The 20,084-nt window shown below is 35.5% G+C and overlaps 1 protein-coding gene across 5 annotated transcripts in view; it reads right to left on the reverse strand.

Annotated features, from left to right (window-relative positions):
* The window catches only part of DIAPH2 (diaphanous related formin 2), a 202,596-nt gene that overhangs the window by 149,114 nt on the left and 33,398 nt on the right, over nt 1-20,084 (reverse strand). For all 5 annotated transcript variants that reach the window (XM_071758065.1, XM_071758064.1, XM_071758063.1 and 2 more), the window contains 9 exons: nt 19,418-19,526; nt 17,317-17,427; nt 15,745-15,863; nt 14,768-14,884; nt 13,387-13,505; nt 12,269-12,333; nt 11,026-11,130; nt 7,920-8,579; nt 2,432-2,546 (listed from right to left, as the gene is read on the reverse strand). In XM_071758065.1, the coding sequence (XP_071614166.1) occupies nt 2,432-2,546; nt 7,920-8,579; nt 11,026-11,130; nt 12,269-12,333; nt 13,387-13,505; nt 14,768-14,884; nt 15,745-15,863; nt 17,317-17,427; nt 19,418-19,526 (1,520 nt within the window). The remainder of the gene's footprint in view (nt 1-2,431; nt 2,547-7,919; nt 8,580-11,025; nt 11,131-12,268; nt 12,334-13,386; nt 13,506-14,767; nt 14,885-15,744; nt 15,864-17,316; nt 17,428-19,417; nt 19,527-20,084) is intronic.

Consider the following 20,084-nt stretch of genomic DNA (forward strand, 5'->3'; position numbering starts at 1 on the left):
GTAAGGAAGAACAGGAAAAATATCTGCAAGACTGTCACCACAGTAATAAGCTTTTTAGAGAACAGTCTTAGAACTGTGCAACTATGTCAACAGGAATTACCTCATGAAACCTACTGCTTTGTTAAAATTTCAAGAGGGTTTTTTTCACCATTTTTAATGATAAAACTTTCCAGGAATTCAGACACAATTTTCTCAGATTCCTGATCAAAGAATTCAGCTCAAGGCAGAAGCTTGTCATTTTCATTAAGAAGGGTCTCGTTCCATTTTAAGTGTTACCTGCTGCTAGGTTATCTTTTTCCTCTAAGATTTTCCTGTCTTATTGTTCACAGTAAAACCAATGACTAACTCCACATCATTTTAACCTCCCTGTAATGCTGGGAGCCAAGAATCTATCTGTATGGAAAAAGGGTGTTAAATTACCACAGATGAAGCTTTTATATTACTGATTCTAATATCTGAACATTCAGAGCTGAAAGTGGGAAGCATTGTAAAAGCAGAATACTAATGGCTGAGATTCAGGGATTACTGAAAAGGGCAAGAGCTCGGAGGGATAGACTTGTTTATTTATCTAATGAAAAACTCAGCTATGACTAAGTCTGTGAAGGGCACAAAGTTCACCAGAGCTATGGTGCTCTGAGAGACCTTCCTTCATCTGAGTTAACTTTTCAAGCACTGTATTAGTGTAAACTGCAGTTCTTAATCCTGCAATTCAGGAAACAGCCAGAAGAACACAGTAATGCAATAATCAAGGAACTGATAGACAGGAGAACATTCTAGTGGTCTGAATTAAAACAGAAGACTCCCTATGATCAAAATGGAAAGCACCGTGTTAATTGTTATTTCTTAAAAAAAAAAAAAAAAAAAAAAAAGTCCCAAAATGCTTAAAGTCAGTACATTTCAAAGTGCAAAGTGTGTGCTTGTTTATTCAGATCTGGCCTAAGAACACTTGATACATCTGACTTCATCCACTTTCAAGAACTGCACATCCCTGATGTATATCATGTTCTAACAAGTCGTTAAATGACAAAAGATTTGTAGCTAGATCAGGAATTCATTCAGCATCTACCATTTCTTGGACTCTTAATTTGTTTGCCTTCCTCATTAGGCTCTGAGTAAGTTATTATTGAACCAAAGTTCCAACAGTACTTCCTCCTTTGCAGTGCTTGAAACAGATTACTAGTAAATGGCCACATATGAAATACTGATCAATTGACCATTAAGCATGGATATTAATGAAAAGAATTGAAGAGGCTGTACAGAGCTTCAGAAATACTCAAAGACCATCTAAAAGCCATGAAGAGTTGAGGATGGTATTAAAGTATCAAAAGCATAATCAATATTCAGTTGTTAGCAACTGCATTCTCAAGATAGGATGATAATAATTTCATCTACTACAGAAAGAACTGTTTGAGAAATTATTTTTTCCAGCTAAAGAAAAGAGCAGAAGAGCAATTTACACAACATATTGGGCAGCTTCACCTAAACAAAGCAAACTCCAATGTAGTTTTTATTCTCACTGTATTGCTCTCTCTAGTTGTCAAACAGCCCCATTTCACACAGCGTTCCAACAAAAATCAGTAGACAGCCTGAGAGTTTCCCACAGTATTAGGCAAACAGCTTAAGAGTGTGCACTCATACATACATTCCTTGGAAAACTCACTTTTGTCATTCACTAATGACAGTAACTATGCAGTTTAACTGTACACAGCCTTTTGGGGAAGAAGATTCCTAGATTCCACAACACAAATTTAATTACTAATGAAAGAAGCCTATTTAAAGACTTCTTTTTTTTTTTTCTTAAGGAAGAGATGCATAAAATATTAAAAAAAAAAAAAAAAAAAAAAAAGTGAAGCAAATACTAAGGATCCAAACAAAAGAACTTTGAGAAGAACAATGTTTTCAACCCAAATTTCCCAGAATCATGACAGCAGGCACATTATAGAGTTGTGATTTTGTGGTTCAACTGCATTTTGTAATTGCTATTTTTAAGTTTTACTTGTAGAGGTTTTTGCTTTAGCAATGATGAAAGTAAATTTGTTACCCATCAAAACCTTCACGTGTGGAATATCTAAAAGAACCTGACAACTTACAGTTCCTGTAGCTAGGAATATTAATGTAGATGACCATAATTTTAGGATTATAATTTCAATTTAATTTTAACAAGGTGAAAACATGCACATCTGTCTGCAACACGTGCTGCTTTTTAAGGAGATATTATTACAAAAGGTTCCTCCTCCCCATGCTGTAAAGTGAGGGAGGAGCAATTCTTGTAATCGACTGCTATGCTTAATAAAAACACACATTTTATATTATCTTCCTGCTATAAAACCATTATGTGAATTCCATGGTATTGCACAAAGCATAAAAGAGACTGTAATTGCACAGTTTTAAACTTAATAAAAGCATAATACCAAGTAAAAGAAAAATGTACCTTTCATTTGTGTTCCAAAGGTAAGCGCCAGTTTTGCAAAGAGTTCTGGGTCTTCAAATTTATCTTCTTCGGCTTTTACCCAAAAGCTGTTTTCTCCTATCTCTTGAGGCTCAATCTGAAACAGAAATAGCATTTCCAAAGTTAGTAACTGGGATTTCAATAGCCAAGTTAAAGCAAATACTACTAGATTTTTGTGATACTGGATTAAGTTTAGGTGAGTTCCAGTTAGTATACTCTCTTGAAAATGCTTCCTAAACAAAACACAATCAGATGTCCTGCCCTTGGTCTACACAATGACTCTAATTTTAGTTCTTCCCTTTATAAGGTATCCTATCAGGCTTAAGAACCTATTAGCATGTGAGTGCAGAAATGTTCTGGCTTTTCTCTTTATTACTTTCCAGACAGTTCCTCAACTTCACTCTTCACCACTGCTACACATCCCTGCAACCTAAGAACTGTAGAAGGAATGACCTGTCAGGCTGCAAGAGTACAGAAGATCTTATTTGCAAATGATACATCAGTGTGTACCTTTTAGTGGCTTCATAATAGAAATTTTTTCTACAGTTCCCATTTGTAATTCCAAATATATACACAGACTCAATTACAGTACCTTACTTGATACTGGCTCTACTATAAGAAGGAAGTAGTTTGGAATAGGGAAGCTGAAAGCCAATTTTACTTTCTACATATGAGTCAGAGCAGCTATTTTGTTTTCAATATACATTCTCCTTTCATTTTTTTTCAGTTTTATCAATTCTATGCAAGTTGTTTTAAATGTCAATTTTCAAGGACTACCTAACTTCACCATAATACACAGGAGATGTATCAATATGCTTTGAGTCCCACTAGGGCTTCAGTACAACACATTGATCTTAACTTTCTACTCTATGACAAACCTGAAAACGTGTTGCTGCTTTACCACCAGCTGTAGGTAAGGCATTTTTCAAACTACTTTCCTCCAGCACTAGTGGTGACAACAGATACAACAAAACACACTAAATTAAACAGCACAAATTTTATTCCCAAAGCCCTGGCTCCTTGGAAGTGATGATCAGATAGACTCTTCTCTTTTTCAGTATGCAGGGAGATCTCTGGCACTGTTCCCAGAGCACTTAAGCAAAGTGTCCATCTGCAGTTCCTTTCCCCTGTCCTACACAGTGTTCAGATGTACACTTTATAAATTATTTTTATAAACACATGAACATAATTGATTACAATGAAATTGGATGCAATGACAAATATGTAATACAAACTAAAAAGCTTATTTTTCCTCTATGTTTATAGGACAGATGCCTGTTTCACCATTATAAAGCCAGTGCAACTGACTCTAAAAGCAGGTATTACTTAAGAAGGACAAGTGAGTGCAGAAAGCATGAGGCTGAAGCTTTCAGCACTGCCATACTGCACTGTCACATCTAAACCCAAGATTTAATATCCTTCTGTTACTTTTAATTCTCTTCCTTCAAGAAAGACAGAAAATTATTGCTTATATGCAGGTTAAGAATTTAGATTCAAATTTTTTTTGACATTTATTAAAACTAATATATTAAAACCAAGTTGGACTATTTGGAACATTGTTCTACTTTAAAAATTTCAAAGCTTGTTTTTAAACTATTACCGTTATGAACACTCAGGTTATTCTGGCACATATCCAAATATTCTGAAATACAGTATCAAAATACTAAAAGTGAGTTCTAAACATTAATTATTCTGGTAAAAGAGACTCTACATTTACAAGCTGGGCTTTTCCATACAGGTTTTATCTCAACCGTCTAGATTTCTCCTAAAATTAGTGGGATTAATTATTCATGGTACTGCTCTTATTTGGTACTCTAAAGAATGAGTCATTTCACTATCTGATAATCTTGTGAGACAGAAAATTTAAGCTTAGTTTTTCTTAGGAAGGCAATTAAAATCACTTATTCCAAAATTTCAGAGGACAATCTAATTTCTCTTCCAACATGAAACTTCTGACATTGCTAGTTCTTGAAATGCTTTGCTTGAAGCAGTGATGGCAAATACTCAGAAACTGGACACAGCAACTTAACTTGAATGACCTGAAAAACCCTGTGGGGAAAAAAAAATAGAATGCTTTCCAAACACAGTGTTGTTGCCCCCAGACCACCCATCTTTACATATGCTCTTAAAACTGAAACTCCATTGTGTCTGACAGCAAGGATGAGCTGTGTAAGAACTGAATGGACTGATAAGCCTGTGTCCCAGCACTGCTGTGAGAACCATCTACAGAGGATGTATTGCTGTGCAGCAGTGTGATTCACTTCAGAGGCTTCATATTAAAAGATTCAGCATCTTCAGCCAGGAACATCTGGCATCTCAAGTGATTCAGCTCCATCCAGGACACTATGGTAACACCCAACTTTACAGAAAGATGTGTATCTACATCCGTATAAATTTCCCAACAGTTCTATCAGCTGTGAAACATCTTGAAAAAAACCTACACTCTTTCAGAGTGAGATTTAAATTACATGTTCAATGAAAAATAGCAACTTAAAGTCAGCACTGACCATCTGCAGTCGCTTAGTAAAATCAAGTTGTTGATGAAAGTTCTTGGTACAGACACACTAGTGAGATAAAATACGATTTTCTACCAAAGTGTCAAGACAGTAGCTGGCAGTAAAAAGATTTAGCACCTTGGCAAAGAAGTAGCAGATATCCAGTCAAACTACACTGAATTCCAAGGCAGAGCTCAAACCAGATAGCATGTAATATATAAAGTCGTCCTTTGATTTGTCTTGATGATTTGATCTATGTATTTTTTCCTACAGCAAACCTTAATACATCTACCACGTTTTACACTGCTAAAAAAATGCCAAACAAAAACTACTTTTAAGATGTAATGGTTGAGACTTATTCCAATTCAATCTAAGAAATTACTTCCTTTATATGGAAGGAACAGTGGCTATACTGATCAAAATGAGATTTAAAAGCAATGTGTACACAAACATCCATATGGATACTTGCATAACATATCAAAATGACCAATTACACACTGAGATGTAAGTAATAACCATTAACTGGCCTTACAGATTAGTTTGCAAATCAGGAATTGCACTTGCAGCTCAAGCAAATGTTTATATTTTAAGATCTTTTAAAAAACTATGTGATTAAGCAGAACGTAGTTAGGACTGTGCAGAAGCTCCATTCATTGGAACTCAATGGTGACCAAACACTTCACAGCAGTCCCATAGCTCCTCCCAGTGGCCACAACACTACCCTAGCACTATACTAATTAGAAACAACTAATCAGTATCTCTGAGATTAATAACCTACAAGTACCAATATTGCACACGTACCAGCACTTCCTGAACTTATAACTACATTAGAGATCACAAACTTGGAAGCTTTCTACAGGAAATAGCATGCAGTTACCTGTTTGAAAAGTGCTTCAGAACTACTCCCAGCTGAGTATTTGCAACTTAACACAAAGCCTCAGCCATGCTCAGGGTACCTAACATGCTGAGGCTTCATCTTCTCATTTGGCTCATCAGAGTTTTGCCCTCTGCTTTGATACTGATCTAGAAAACAAGCAACTCTCTGAAGAACTATTAAATTCACTAAGTGTTCCCCCAGTAATTAAACTCCACACTCCCCAGAGGAGTAGCAGGTGTCTTTCCAGACCTGCCCTGAGGACAGAAAGAAAACTCACCATCTACTGCCACCTCCTGATGTCATTACAGAAATTCACTGAGCTTAGCACACATTCTCTGAAAGCTCTCACTCAGCGATGTGCAGCCCACAGACTTTAAGAGAATTTTGTATTGCAGCCAAGTTAGATCCTGGGATATTCATCTGTCAAGCACCAAACAAATTTCTGCCAACAAGAGTCTCATTTAAAAACTCATTGTAGCACACAGTATCAATTATATTTGTAATGTAAAGGAAGGAGGAGGAACATTAGCTTCATAACTCTAATATAGCCATGACTTCAACTCAAATTTAATATTAAACCACATACTGCTGAATCAAACTCAGCAATAATTTTAAACAAAACTACATGCTAATATTCACTCCAGTAAACATTTCTTCAGTGCTTGCAATAAAAATTATATTTAGTAGCACTATTGCCTTTAGAGCCTTGTGATAACTTTTGCAACTGTCTTAACAGGGGAAACATCTGCCTTTCTCAGAGTTAAAGTCTGCAGTAAAACTGTAATTGACAGGCAGGTAAAGCATGAAAAGTCCAACTTCCTTTCAACTTCAAGAACTTATCAGAAGAAAAAACAAAAGAAACGTGAATACAAAATAAGTTTCATTTTGTAATTGATACCTTAATTTATGGAAAATTGCTGTATTATTTTAGAGGACTGAATAAATCATTTACCTAAAGACATCTGCCCTTAAAAAGAAATTTAATTTTTATTCTTAGTATTGTACTACATACAGAGTTACTTGTTTCAATTAGGAAAAACTCTTTTGCCAATGCCTTTCTACCCTTCTCTTTTTTAAATTAATCAAGTTTGTGTCACGTAAGGCTTTTAAAATGAAACTAGATCACTCAAATGAATTGCCCTCATAGTGGTTTCACTAATACTAATACTTTACTAATTCTTCTAATTCACTAATTCTTTTTAGAAGAAATTTGTAGAAGGCATAACCAAAAGAATCATGCACTGCTCTGTTGAGAAGGTACCAAAGCTAAAAACAGCCTCTCGAAGTCTGATCCACTTTCAACCTGTCCTCAAAAAAAGAAAACAACAACAATGGACCATATAATTTATGGCTCCCACGGCTTGCTTAACCCAGAGAAGACAAAACGAAAAGCAGAGTTTTTCTTTGCATTGCTTTCCTAGATTCCATGTACCTGATCATACCAAGTTTTGCTGCATTTTACTCCTACAGACTCAAGTAAAATTTCTTAAAACACCTTTTCTCAAAATCCTCTCATTTCTCAGACACACTTAAATCCAGCCAACAGTTTTAGTTATCCCTTGACTCAAGATCCTATGTCAACTTCCAGATTGTGTAAATGGCAGACTTCCAAACTGTCTTCCACCCTGTTGTCTACTTCAAGATACATTTCCCCTGTCCTAAAGCTCAGCGATACTTGAACTCAACTTTTTGTAGGAAAAAGTAGTTATATTACATAAGAAGTTAACATTTTAATTGTTTGCTAACATAAAGCTGCTTTAAACAAGACATTTTACCTTGGAGTGCTCACCTATCAAGGTAAGTATCAATTAAAGCTGAAAATCAGCCCAAACAGAACTGTCAGCTACAGGGATCTCCAAAAATATGGGGTGTTAAGGGCCCTTGGCAGCATTAAACACTTAAAGGCTATTCCATAGTATAAGGTGTCTTTCAAAACCAACACTAACTGAATCACAAGCAATGCACCAAGATAAAGAATGGAATGAATTCCTCAAACTTCATGACTACTATTAACAATCTAATGCAATCCCTAGCACATTACTTCCTTCTCCCTCAAGTGCCACTTTATGTATGGGGATATAAACAAATATTGTAATACCTTTGACCAGTTGATTCTTTTCATTGAGACTTCCAGGTTATACTTCTTCTTCTCCTTCATCCCATGTGGTAATGCTGGTGTCACCGGGAAGGGAGCAAAAGGAATCCCTCCAAGAGGTGGTGGCAATGGAGGCCCACCAAAAGGTGGTGGTGGAGGTATTGCTCCACCAGGTAGTGGAGGTGGTGGAGGTGGTATTGCTCCACCAGGGAGAGGAGGTGGAGGAGGTATTGCTCCACCAGGGAGAGGAGGTGGAGGAGGTATTGCTCCACCAGGGAGAGGAGGTGGAGGTGGTATCGCTCCACCAGGAAGAGGAGGAGGAGGTGGTATCGCTCCACCAGGGAGAGGAGGAGGAGGTGGTATCGCCCCACCAGGGAGAGGAGGCGGTGGAGGTATCGCTCCACCAGGTAGAGGAGGTGGTGGAGGAGGAGGAGGTGGTATAGCTCCACCAGGCAGTGGAGGTGGTGGAGGAGGAGGAGGTATTGATCCACCAGGGAGTGGAGGTGGTGGAGGAGGAGGAGGTATTGCCCCACCAGGTAGAGGTGGTGGAGGAGGTATTGCCCCACCAGGTAGAGGAGGCGGTGGAGGCGGTGGTGCATTCTCATTTGCTAGGGTTGGATGTGCTGGTCCTACTTCTGTCAGTTGACCTGTCAGGCCTGGACCCTGAAATATAAAAGAGGGGTTCTTTTTATTAGGGTAGAAGTAAGGTTTAACATGAAGTTGAACCAACTAGGATGCCTTCTAGTCAACTGTATCTCAAGAAAGAGAAATGCAACTGTTCTCCTATTCAAATAAGAAGCAATAACAATAGATTATAACATTTACCAAGAAACTGACAAGTTAACTGAATAACCCAGCATTTTCATAAAAACAAATTGTTTCCACTTTGAAGAAAATTTAATAGTAGCAGTTAAGATTTAAGTGAACAGAACAGCACTTTATTTGATACCAATGCACTAAACATCTATCCACTTAGGATATCCTGGCAAGCAGGGGTATCAGAGATGGTAGTAACCACACTGAATTATAACAACACTAATTTTTCCTCAGAAATCACTGAAGCAGCTATTGCAGTGCAAGAGGTTATAGGACCACAGTTGATCATACCTATCCTGACATCTTGCTGGGGAAGGGAGGGAGAAGGTACAACAAAAGGTACAACAACAAAATAATCATGCTCTCTTTTAAATGTCTGCAGTTGTTTCTGTGGCAATAACTGCAATACCCATTCTAGTAAGTTCTAAAAGGAACAACTAAGAGAAACAGTAGCATGTAAACCATCAGAGATCTTTCTCTGTTGATAACATGATTCCAACCTAGTGCAAATGCCTCACAAATTTTTGTCAAGATGATCTGTTAAAAAGCAGCATCAGGAGCTATGCACAAATCACCACATGAGTTTATACTGTATTTCCTCTATTTTTTATTATGTAATACAGGCTTTTCTTTTCATCTGATTTGCATACTGTTCCCCTATGCAATTATTTGCTGTTTCTGGTCTCAAAGACGCATGAGTTTATTAAAAAGAAGTCAAGCTGAGAAAAGCTTCCAAAAATAAATGCCACAGTATGGGGAACATAAGACTAGAGAAAAAAAAGGCACAGTTATTAGAAAGTTCACATGTAAAACTTTCTACTCTACCATTATTGTGAATGAGCTGTAATGTCTGGATGATCTGAAGTGTGTTATAATCAATATAACAGGACTAATAATTAATCAGACTAAAATAAATTTTTGGCTTTGCACAAGGCAAGTGTTTCTTCGGCCCACAGAACACTTCACAAGTTGTAATACAATAACTGGTGAACACATTAAAACAGGACTATCAAATTTCAGTGTCAGGTCCTCTTGTCAGTACTTGTAACAAAGATTAAAATCAGCAAGAACAAAGTATGAACAGAAGCATCTGTGTGTGAAAACAGAGAAAGAAACCATAGGACACCACAGGTTACACAAATGATTTGTATGTACTATAGCAAAGGACACAATGAACATCAGTGTTTAAATGCAGTGTAACATGCTTACAGTAAGATGAGCTGGACAGTGATCTACACAGAGCACAGACAACTTGCCATCCTGAAAGCAGGATGATGGCAACCAGTTATAGCACATCACAGACTGTTCTTCCTCTTATTAACCACAGGCATTAGGATATCCATGATGAAGGCAAAAGGGAACAGGCAGACCTTGTCTAGCACTGAAGGAGCAGCAAAAAAGCAGGCTGAAGTGAAAAGATTAAACCATTGTATCTGTTAGTTCCTACAGGTTTAAAAGACCTATTTAAAACCCGATTCCTTGTCATTAAATGAAAGAAATACAAGAGATGTTGTGAGAGGTCAACAAGCAGCATTTTTTGTCCTCTCTGCTTCACTAGTGCTTCACTGGAAAGATCACTTGAAGATACAGTTTTGGAGCTTGTAAGCAAGGTTCATGAGGAAATGAATGCAAGCAGAATCAGCTTTCCCTATATTAGCTATCACCTTCTACTTCCATAAGGTCTTGAATTTTCTGTTATGTTTACCCATGAGACTGGATAAAACTGGAGTAATACTCATTTTAGAAATGGCTACAGTCAGATATCCACAGTTTAACAAACAAACAAAAAAAAATCAGTTGCATGCACATGCTGAAAGACAGGTTTACTATGACTGCATGCACATGCTGAAATGTATGCATCTTATGCATGCACAGCTATCATGATTTCCACCTTTGCAATCCAAGTATAAAGCCTTCCGAAACAAACACTTTCTGGAAAACATACAGAAAACAAACACTTTCTGCATAACATACAGAAATAATACTGGTAAAGTATAAACAACAAGCACTGGGAGAAAGAAAAACTGAAGCTAGATTTCAAACCTTTTATAGGATAAGGAATGTGTTTCCTTAATAAAGCAAATATCTTCGGCAGATGTTGAATATACTACTATTTGAAAAATGTTACCTCCAGTAACTATCCTTAGTAATTTATGCTGGCTTAAAAACAAACCGATAAAACTATGTTTCAAAATTCAGACAATACACTCCTGCACAATTTACTTTCAATTATTTAAAACAAAAAAAAAAGAAAAATTAAACTGTGGAACTTACTGTGATTTAGTTTTATTACCTGGGCTCGTAGCTGTTTGATTTCTGTTTCAAGTTCTTTGATTTTCTCTTCTCGTCTCTGTAGCTCTGTTTGTGCCTCTTGTCGAGCTGTGAACTCTTCATCAAACTGAAATGATTAACCAATACACAAGTGTTTGAACATTTATGTCCACACTAGATATTATACTTTCAGGAGTTGATCAAACACTATCTCAACTAAAGAAATAGATGCACATTTTTTTTTTTTTAAAAAGTATCTTTCCAGTATGTGTTCTTCTAGTTTCACATCATTTCTTCCATCAATAAGTCATGACACAGAACCACTCAGATGCAGCTCCTTAGCACAGCTACAAGTTCAATAGGTTCTGTAATGCCAGCAGAATATTGCAGACTTAAGCTTGGTACTTGAGAAAACATGTTGTATCAAGATACATTCTGCACAAAACCACCAAAAATGATAAAGCAGCAGAAGCACCAACTTCTTTAGAAATATCCCAAAAAAATTTATTACAAGAAATATATTGAGCTGCAATATTTCCCACAGGTATTATTTTAAATGCCTAACCTCTTCTATATCTAGTAAAAAATGAGAAGTACCCATGACTGAAATAGGACCTGGTTATCAAGATCCTAATAAAAAACAAGAAAGAACTGGAACAGAAGAATGAAACCGTTAGCAAAACAGGTTCCAAAATGCACTGTAAGATACCTAATGTAAATGTAAATAATAAGGAAATAAATTTCTCTCATAGTGTAGTAATTTATCATGGGCATTATAAGGAAAGAAAGCTGTATTTTTATGTTAGCATCTCTATGACTGGAGTCAATGCTTTTTCAAACACAGAACAAAAATGCTTTTCATTTCTTCAGCTTCTAAACCAAAGCTGAATAAAGAATCATTAAAATCCTCTCCCCCCTTTTAACCCTATACCTTCACTTTAGATATTTACCTACGAAAAAATATTTCAGTAACTAAAATAGAAGCAAGCAAAATTTTTTCCATCAGTAATCTACAGCAGATGAATAGAAGGGGAGATATTTACAGTTAAGGGCCCTCATATGCTTTTGAATTCACAGTAAGCTGGAATCTGAGTCTGACACAAACACATAAAGCTATGCAATGTGAAAGAACATCCTGCCTATGAGATGAGCTATTTCCCACTTCCCACTAAGTTTCTGGTGTAACAAAAAAAAAATTAAAAAAAATGGTGCTCTTGCCAGGGTTCTGTTCCATATGCTATGAAGCATGATGGTTTAGGACTTACCTTTCTGGAAAATTCTGCTGCTTTCTTTTCACTCTCTTCTACTTTAGCTTTGTCCACACACGCATCTAGAATTTAAATAACACACAAAAGTCAGCTAAGATATATCACACCTTTGAGGTGCCCTCCAACCATAATTACCATGTGATCCCATGACATTAAGTGACAGACAACAAAATAGAATTATTTACTAGGTTGATCTGACCAAGCATTTGGTGAGTTATTTTGATAAGCAAAATCTGTAAATATAACAAGTATTGAGGACACAAGACCAAGATAGTTGAAGATAAAGCATTATAATTGTTCTGCCTATAGCATGCAAGTTCACGCCCTTCTGTTAATTGAATCTACTACTAAATCAGGTGAAAGAAGAATTTTTACACTACTATGAAGTAGTGTACTATGAAGTAGAAGTAATTTGAGGTTTCAAATCAGAAAACTTCCCTTCCAGAACAGAATCTAAAATCAGGAATTTCCTTTCTACATTAAAATTATTTTGTAGGCAAGGAGAACTCAGACAGACTATGAAGCACAGCTTTCTTCACTCAGTGGCATGAAGCACTTCACTCCTATGAAATATTTACTCCAGAGATGCCCTTGTATTTTAAGATTACAAACCAGTCTTAAGAAAAGCATAAACCAACACTTAAAAATGCTAAAAACTGCCATTAAAATGATACAGCATTTATTCAGCTACTTCTTTCCCATCTGACATGAGTACATAGTTTCCCACTGCCTTAACTGATTAGTTTACCATGAACTATCCTCAAATACCTGGGAAATACTAGAGAAAATATTATTGGAATGATCCATACAGCAGTTATAAATTCACCAACAATTAATGCTAATGTTAAATTTGGTACTTGTAACAGAACTGAAACCCAAACAGTTATCAACAAGCAATCTTTAGTTATTAACACTATTGTATTCAGATCTAAGTCAGGACAAATGTGGAAAAGAAAACATCATAAACTTCCATCATTTTATTTATGGCTGCAGAGACTGACCTGGCCTCCAAACAAATGAAAAAATTCTCACGGTCAATTTAAGTTTAGACAGAAGCATACAAAGACAAACATGCAGTTCCATGAACAATGTAAAAATGCTTATAGCATACTAACCAACAAGATGAGTAAAATCCACATCCAGTCTTCCTCTGCTTTTAAAATCTGGGTCTACACCACTGCAGGGCAATACTATCTGTGATACGCAGTCATCTATTATCTTGTAATATTGAGGTCTAACAAAGAACACATTTTACAAGATTAGAAGAACATGAAAAACTGTTTATGCAATACAGAGGGCAGAAAAAGGGAGCAATTAACTCTATATATATGAATTACACAATTACCAGTAAAAGGATCAAGTTAAATTCTTATTTGTAATCTGGCTAATAAAGCATAGCTGTAAATTTCCCAGAAAAATAGCTGAAGTAGTTCAGGATTCTGCAAAATATTGTGCACTTTTCATCCATCCTTTGTCAGACAAAAATCAATGAAACAAATGTCTTCAGCATTTTGAATATAGGCTGCAAGAATTACTTAGTACATTCTCAACACAGTGAATTCCATCACAGGCAACTCTACCGGTACTCAATTAATTTTTAGATTATTTCATTTTTAACTTAAGTGCTTGAGATGCAGCTGAACACCACATCTAGGATGCTCTAGCATCAGAGGATCCGGTGCTCAAAATTTATAGTTCTTACCAGTGCAAAGGTTTACATCTCAATTTCACATAGCATAGAGCTCTCAAAGTAGGAAAGCCTTAAACCTAAACTGATGATATTCCAAACTTCCAATTTAAAAGGGGAAAAAATTACTAAAAATTGAAAAATTCCTCTGTTATATTTTACTTCTGAATTTCCTTATCTTGCAGATAGGGTGGATAGGGCTTGGAGCAACCTGGTCCTGTGGCAGATGTCCCTGCCCATGGGGGATTGTAACTACATGAGATTTAAGGTCCCTTCCAACCCAAGCCATTCTATGATCCTATGGTATCTATTATTTTTATCATTCCAGCCCTTTAAAACAAAAAATTACTACTTTAAACAAAAATTGTGTATATGTTACTTCAACACAGCTGAAGAAACTATGGGGTGCACATATAAGGAAAGAAAACACTAAAACAACAAAATATAAGGCACTTTCAATTACTACAATTACATTTCAAGTTCTTTGAAGTCATGAAGCTACCAAACTTGAATAAAGGAAAAAGTGTTCAACAAGCTAAGAGACTTTTGAGATGAAGGTGTTAGGATAAGGCTTAAGTCTTTGAAATAGGCATTACCGTATTTAACAAGACTTTTTCAATATTAACATTGAGTATAAAGGCAAATAACATCAGCTACAGACCAACTATCCTGCATGATTATGAGCTATTCAGTTTACTACAATCTTTACTAGATTCTACTCTCCTCCCCCCCAAAAAAACCCAACCAAACAAAAAAAAAAACAAAAAAACCCACCCAACAAAAAACTAAATCTTACAGCTGACACTTACCTGATATAGTAATCACTCCTAATGAGAAGTAAATGTTGGAGAATTGACAAGAAGTAATTTTCAGAAGCAGTGTCTTTTAATAGATTGTACAGCAGATGAAATACTTCATTCACATCAGTGCAAAGATTGTTAAGGAAATACAAGAACTTAAAAGAAAACAAAACCAAAAAAAAATACCACAAAAAACCCCAGATCCCCAGATGATGTCCATATTATTCAAGTAAAACCTTTTAACACTCAAAACTGCTGTCCCTGTTTGTCAGTATCTTTTGTCCACTACAACTATCCAAAGAAAATTTCCCCTAACAATTAAGATGTTTTAATAATATTCAGAAACAATGTAAGCATTTCACAGAAAGCATTCATTTTCTTTTTTAAGTAAGCCAGGCTATTGGCAAATATGCTTGAGTCAAACTTCTTTTTTTCCCAATAAAATTACCTATAATTACCTGTTCTTGAAAGCAACAGAATTATTTGTTAGCGATTTTATATTGCTCTCATTGATTGCATCTGCTTCTTCTGTAGCAGCTACTGCTCTCAAAAACTGCAAGCAACCATTCTGAACTTACATAATGAAATTCACAGCTTCTTCAAAACTGGAGAAAGCATCTTCAGTGCTGCAGAACCTACTACAAATTGTGTTCCAACTTTATTATCAAAACTCTTTTTTCTTCAACCTTATAATTGCTCATGGAGTTAATTTTCTGTCTTCATATTACAAGCCAGACTTTATCTTTGTAAATTTTCTTTATGTAAAATTAATTCTGTTCCCAATAACCTTTATATTGAAAACACAAACTGAAGTCCTGATTTTCAAAAAAAGTTGTAAGCAAAACAAAACTGAAAAGAAATCTGCATGATAAAGTCCCTAGTAAGATACACAACTGACAAATAAACTGCCATTAAAGCATTCTAACTTACATTTAATAGCTACCAGGTGATGCAACAAGTTTCAGCACCATTTCTCTAAAGGATATTCCATTTCAGCTTTGATATCATTGAGACGATGTGACAGTTCAATTACGTCGTCTTCTTTGTTCTCATCAAACACTTTCAGTTGAATATCAAGCTCTTCATTTTCCTTATCTTTCAAGCTCTATTTTTCAAGGCATAGTATATCTTAATTTTCCCTTTTAAAGCAAGACTTCCCACCCTTTCAAATTTTATATCATGACAAAATGTAAGATGTTAACCTTCATAGCAGGTGTAAGCTGTAACTCAAGGTCTTATAATTGCTTAGCATTGAAAAATATAAAGCAAGTGTGGGCTGCAGAACAAACATCAAGCCTTCTAATTTAGTTGAATTGTCTAAATAGGACAGAGCCAGCAACTTATGCTTGTTTATGTCAGTTTCTTTTAAAAAAATACCACAAGAATATTTCAAAACATTCAGTTAAGTGCACTTATAAAGCAACAAGTGTAAAGGAGAGTAAAGAAGGTATGCTAACAACTGCTGCTATTAAGTTAATTATTGCATTGAAAAATACTTACAAAGAAAGTAAAATATATCAGTATATTTTATTGTTAGTAGTACTAAGCATTTTATTGCTTAGTAGTTGGAGCACTGAAAATGCTCTAACACGCTACAAAGTTTATTAGAATGATTTATTAAAATTTGTTTTAATTGCCACCTAACTCACCCCCCCCCCCAAAAAAAAAAACCAAAACCAAACCACCTAAGATTTCTAAGATTTCTTCAGGCTTTCAGATGTTCTACATGAAATAAAAGCACGTCACATAGATGTATCTACATGACAGAAAACCTAAATACATAACCTAAGAATAATTAACACATCAGGAACAGTTTGAAAGCTGAATTTGCTAAAAATAGAAGGGTTTTATTCCTGAGAAATACTGTTGATTCAAAACTTGGTAGCTTAAAAGTTATTAAAAAATGTAAATTCTGTTTCAGAAAAATACAATGTCTTTGTTGCTCTTTAATTTCTCTCATCTTTAGTGACAAACTGCTGAGCAATTTAATCATACATATTCTTGATATAAACATCAGAATGATTTCTGGGTTAAGAGCTAGAAATCTACCCCTAAGTCACAAATATTCATATACCACTACCCATTAAGGCATACTTCTGTGCAGCTGCATAAAGACATGCAGTCTCAAAGAGAGTGAGTGAATTTTATTTTTTTTCCCCCTAAAACACCGAACACATTTTCAGAAGGCAGACTAAAGAAAACAGATTTCATAGAAAACAACAAGAGAAGCATATACAAAGTTAATCCAAGACTGGTTCCACAGCAGACCCACGTTCACTGCATGTACTTTGAGCTCATTATGCTAAGTTTGATGACTACTCTAACTTAATTGCCAATATATTGACTTGTTTCATCTACCATTCTGGTTTAAATAGCTCTTGAGAATCTAATTTTACAACTATGCAGAATGAAAGTAGATTTGAATTGATAGTCCTTCCCAGGTCTGACCTTCCCTATCTGCAATCTTTCACATCTGCTCCTCTCAGTAAAACAATGTGGCCATCTTCAACAATCATAAACAGGTGAATGTGATCAATTTCTATATACAAAGGACTTACAGGCAATATTTTCTTCAGGCCACAACGTAAAAACTCATTTCTCAAGTGTATCCTGAACTCAAGCTCATCTGATGATGTGATGAGGGCATTGATGAGCTGCATACATGCTACCTGTTATCAGAAATACAGGGAAAAAATTCCAGTATGCATAGAAGGAAAAGAAATACTTTGATTATTTCAATTTAATTATAAAATCAAATGTCAAGAGATTTATATTTATTACACAGCATACATGCAACATTACTTTGGTTAATTTAGGAAATAAAAACTCTTGTGTTTTCATACGGTGAGTGCTTCTGCTATCACATCATATAAAGGATGATAGTTTTATAAAGCTATTCCCACACTGCAGTTCCACATTGCAACTCTCTTTCTCCTCAGTGTACACAAATTTGAAAAAAAAACACCCCTTTTTACAGTAATTGAAAATTAAAGCAAAAAAAACCTTTAAAAACCCACCAAAAAAACCACACCAACCCACCCATACACAAAGTAATTCACACAAACACATGTCTTTTGTAGTCCTGTACAGCACTTCTGCAAACTGCTTCAGCTCTCAGGATACTGGCTGATGCTATAATTGAACAGCTGTGCACTTTAATTGATTTACTTTAAAATAGGTAGACAATAGCATAATGCCAGAAGTGCTGATACACGTTAAAAGATTAAAATGGGACTCCAGGGAAATGCCAAGTTTGGTAAAAGATGTTAACTGCTAATAGAAGTAGCACTAGAGTAGAAAAAAAAATTCATCAAAAAATATCAATACCTGCAGAGAAAAAAGTCAGGTAAAAGCACCCTTCCTGTTTTAATTACATTCACTATTTAGTTCTAATGGAACAGCTCATGAAGTCTTGAATTTCTAATAAAATACTCTTTGAAAGTCACTCCCTTTGTACAGCTGAATCTTTAGATAATGTCGTATCATCATGCTCGCTCGAATGATTCTTGTTATTTTACTACTATGACATGACTTAACAAGCCAAAGTACATGTCCAATCTGAAATTAATAGAGAGAAGAGGTGCCATCTGCCATGACTGCTTTGCCAGAAGAGACTCTGGCTTAATGGCTTGTGCTAATACATTACAAGTAGAGAACAATTTTGTCAGAAACAAGTTAATGAGTGTTACAATTCTACCTTTACTGCTGCCTCAGTGAGGTGTTGGGGGCAGGTGTTGTGTGGTTGGTTTTGTTTGTTTCAAATCAACAAGGTCATGGAGTAGGAAACCACTTCAAAATGAATTCTTTTGGGATACCATTATTAAGACTAGGATGTCATTTATAGAAACTTATTGATCACCATTAACTCATCTGCTCTTTACCAAGAACTTCTGACAGTAAACAGCAGAATGACAACTTGAGCTGAGACACATCCTATATAACAATGCAAAACAGATCCACCTTCCTTCCAAGTGCACCCACTCTGCCTGCAGTTTACTTTTCCATATCCTTCAGCCATGTTAACTTATGGTCACAAAACTTGTATAAAACCAGTATTATGAGAAGGAAATACAATCATTCTTTTCTAGAACATCAGGCACTTGGGCTGTACACAAACAGATACAGTTACAGAAAAAAAAAAGGGTGAGAGGGTAACTGAAAAAAGCAATGCAACTTCAGAGTATTTATGCTTCTTTTCTAAACCCAAAAGACAGAAAGGAAGCACTGCCTCCAGCTCCTTACATTCCAATCTCTCCAGCAAAAATAAATAAAAAATTTCAGAGGACAGACTGGGAGATGGATTTTTATTGGTCCATTAAACCACACAAAATTCCTGGTAATAAAAAGCTTTCACAGACTTAGTACCTGATCATTATATTTGGCATCTAAGAAAAGGAATATTACTAATTACTCCCTTTTTATTAAGGTCAAGAATTTTTAATCCTACTTTTGGGATGAGGAAGTGAGTTTATTGGTTTCAGACCATTAACAATTAGAAAATCTACTATCAGCAAGCCATTTCTACTTAATATTTCCTTCTACTGAACACTTAAGTAGCAGCACTAGAAGACCATGCAATTTCAAGATGATAAAAAAATACACAGCCCTCTAGTATATTATTTTTGAGGCATTAGGAAGCATATAGAAAGGTAAACCCACCTGTAGTTGTAAGAATTCATGGTTTTTCAGTCCTTCAACAATCTGAGAAAAACGCTCCCTGTTATGCCTTTCAGCAGCAGTTGTTATAGCACCTAAAAGATCACCCAGACTAAGAGAAAGATAAACTGTCAAAACCATATCACAGTCAGCTTCCTCATTTCAAAGATACTTAGCCAAGTATTTACACAGCTCAAGACTTAAGTACACAGAGAATAAGAGTTATTTATCTATATAAAGTTGAAAAACTCAGAAACAAGTATTAACATATCTATAAGATTAATGTTGAATTAAAAAAAAAAGGTGAAGAAATGTCTAAATTATTGTGACATTCAGGGAAGAAATAGCCAACAGAAAGACAAACCTACCTTTGCAAGCACACACTAGATGCTAGCTGATGTGCTTGAACTATAGGAATTCTAGTAAATTGTCTTCTCAGAAATCAAAATGCTTTTATTTACTGCATACAAGATACGGAGCTTGGTGTTTTTAACCTTCAGTAAACTAAGACATTCAATAATTCAAAGTATACGTATGACAACTGATTATCTTTGTTTTACAAAGCTGATGGATGTGTGCTATATGGCTCCATAACTTGAACTATTTTAAAGTTGAGATATAAAAGTAAACTTTTTGCCCCTATTTTTTTACATTTAGGTAGAGATGACAT

This window comes from Heliangelus exortis, chromosome 14 (genome assembly GCF_036169615.1).
Source record: "Heliangelus exortis chromosome 14, bHelExo1.hap1, whole genome shotgun sequence".
NCBI classification, from domain to species: Eukaryota; Metazoa; Chordata; class Aves; order Apodiformes; family Trochilidae; genus Heliangelus; species Heliangelus exortis.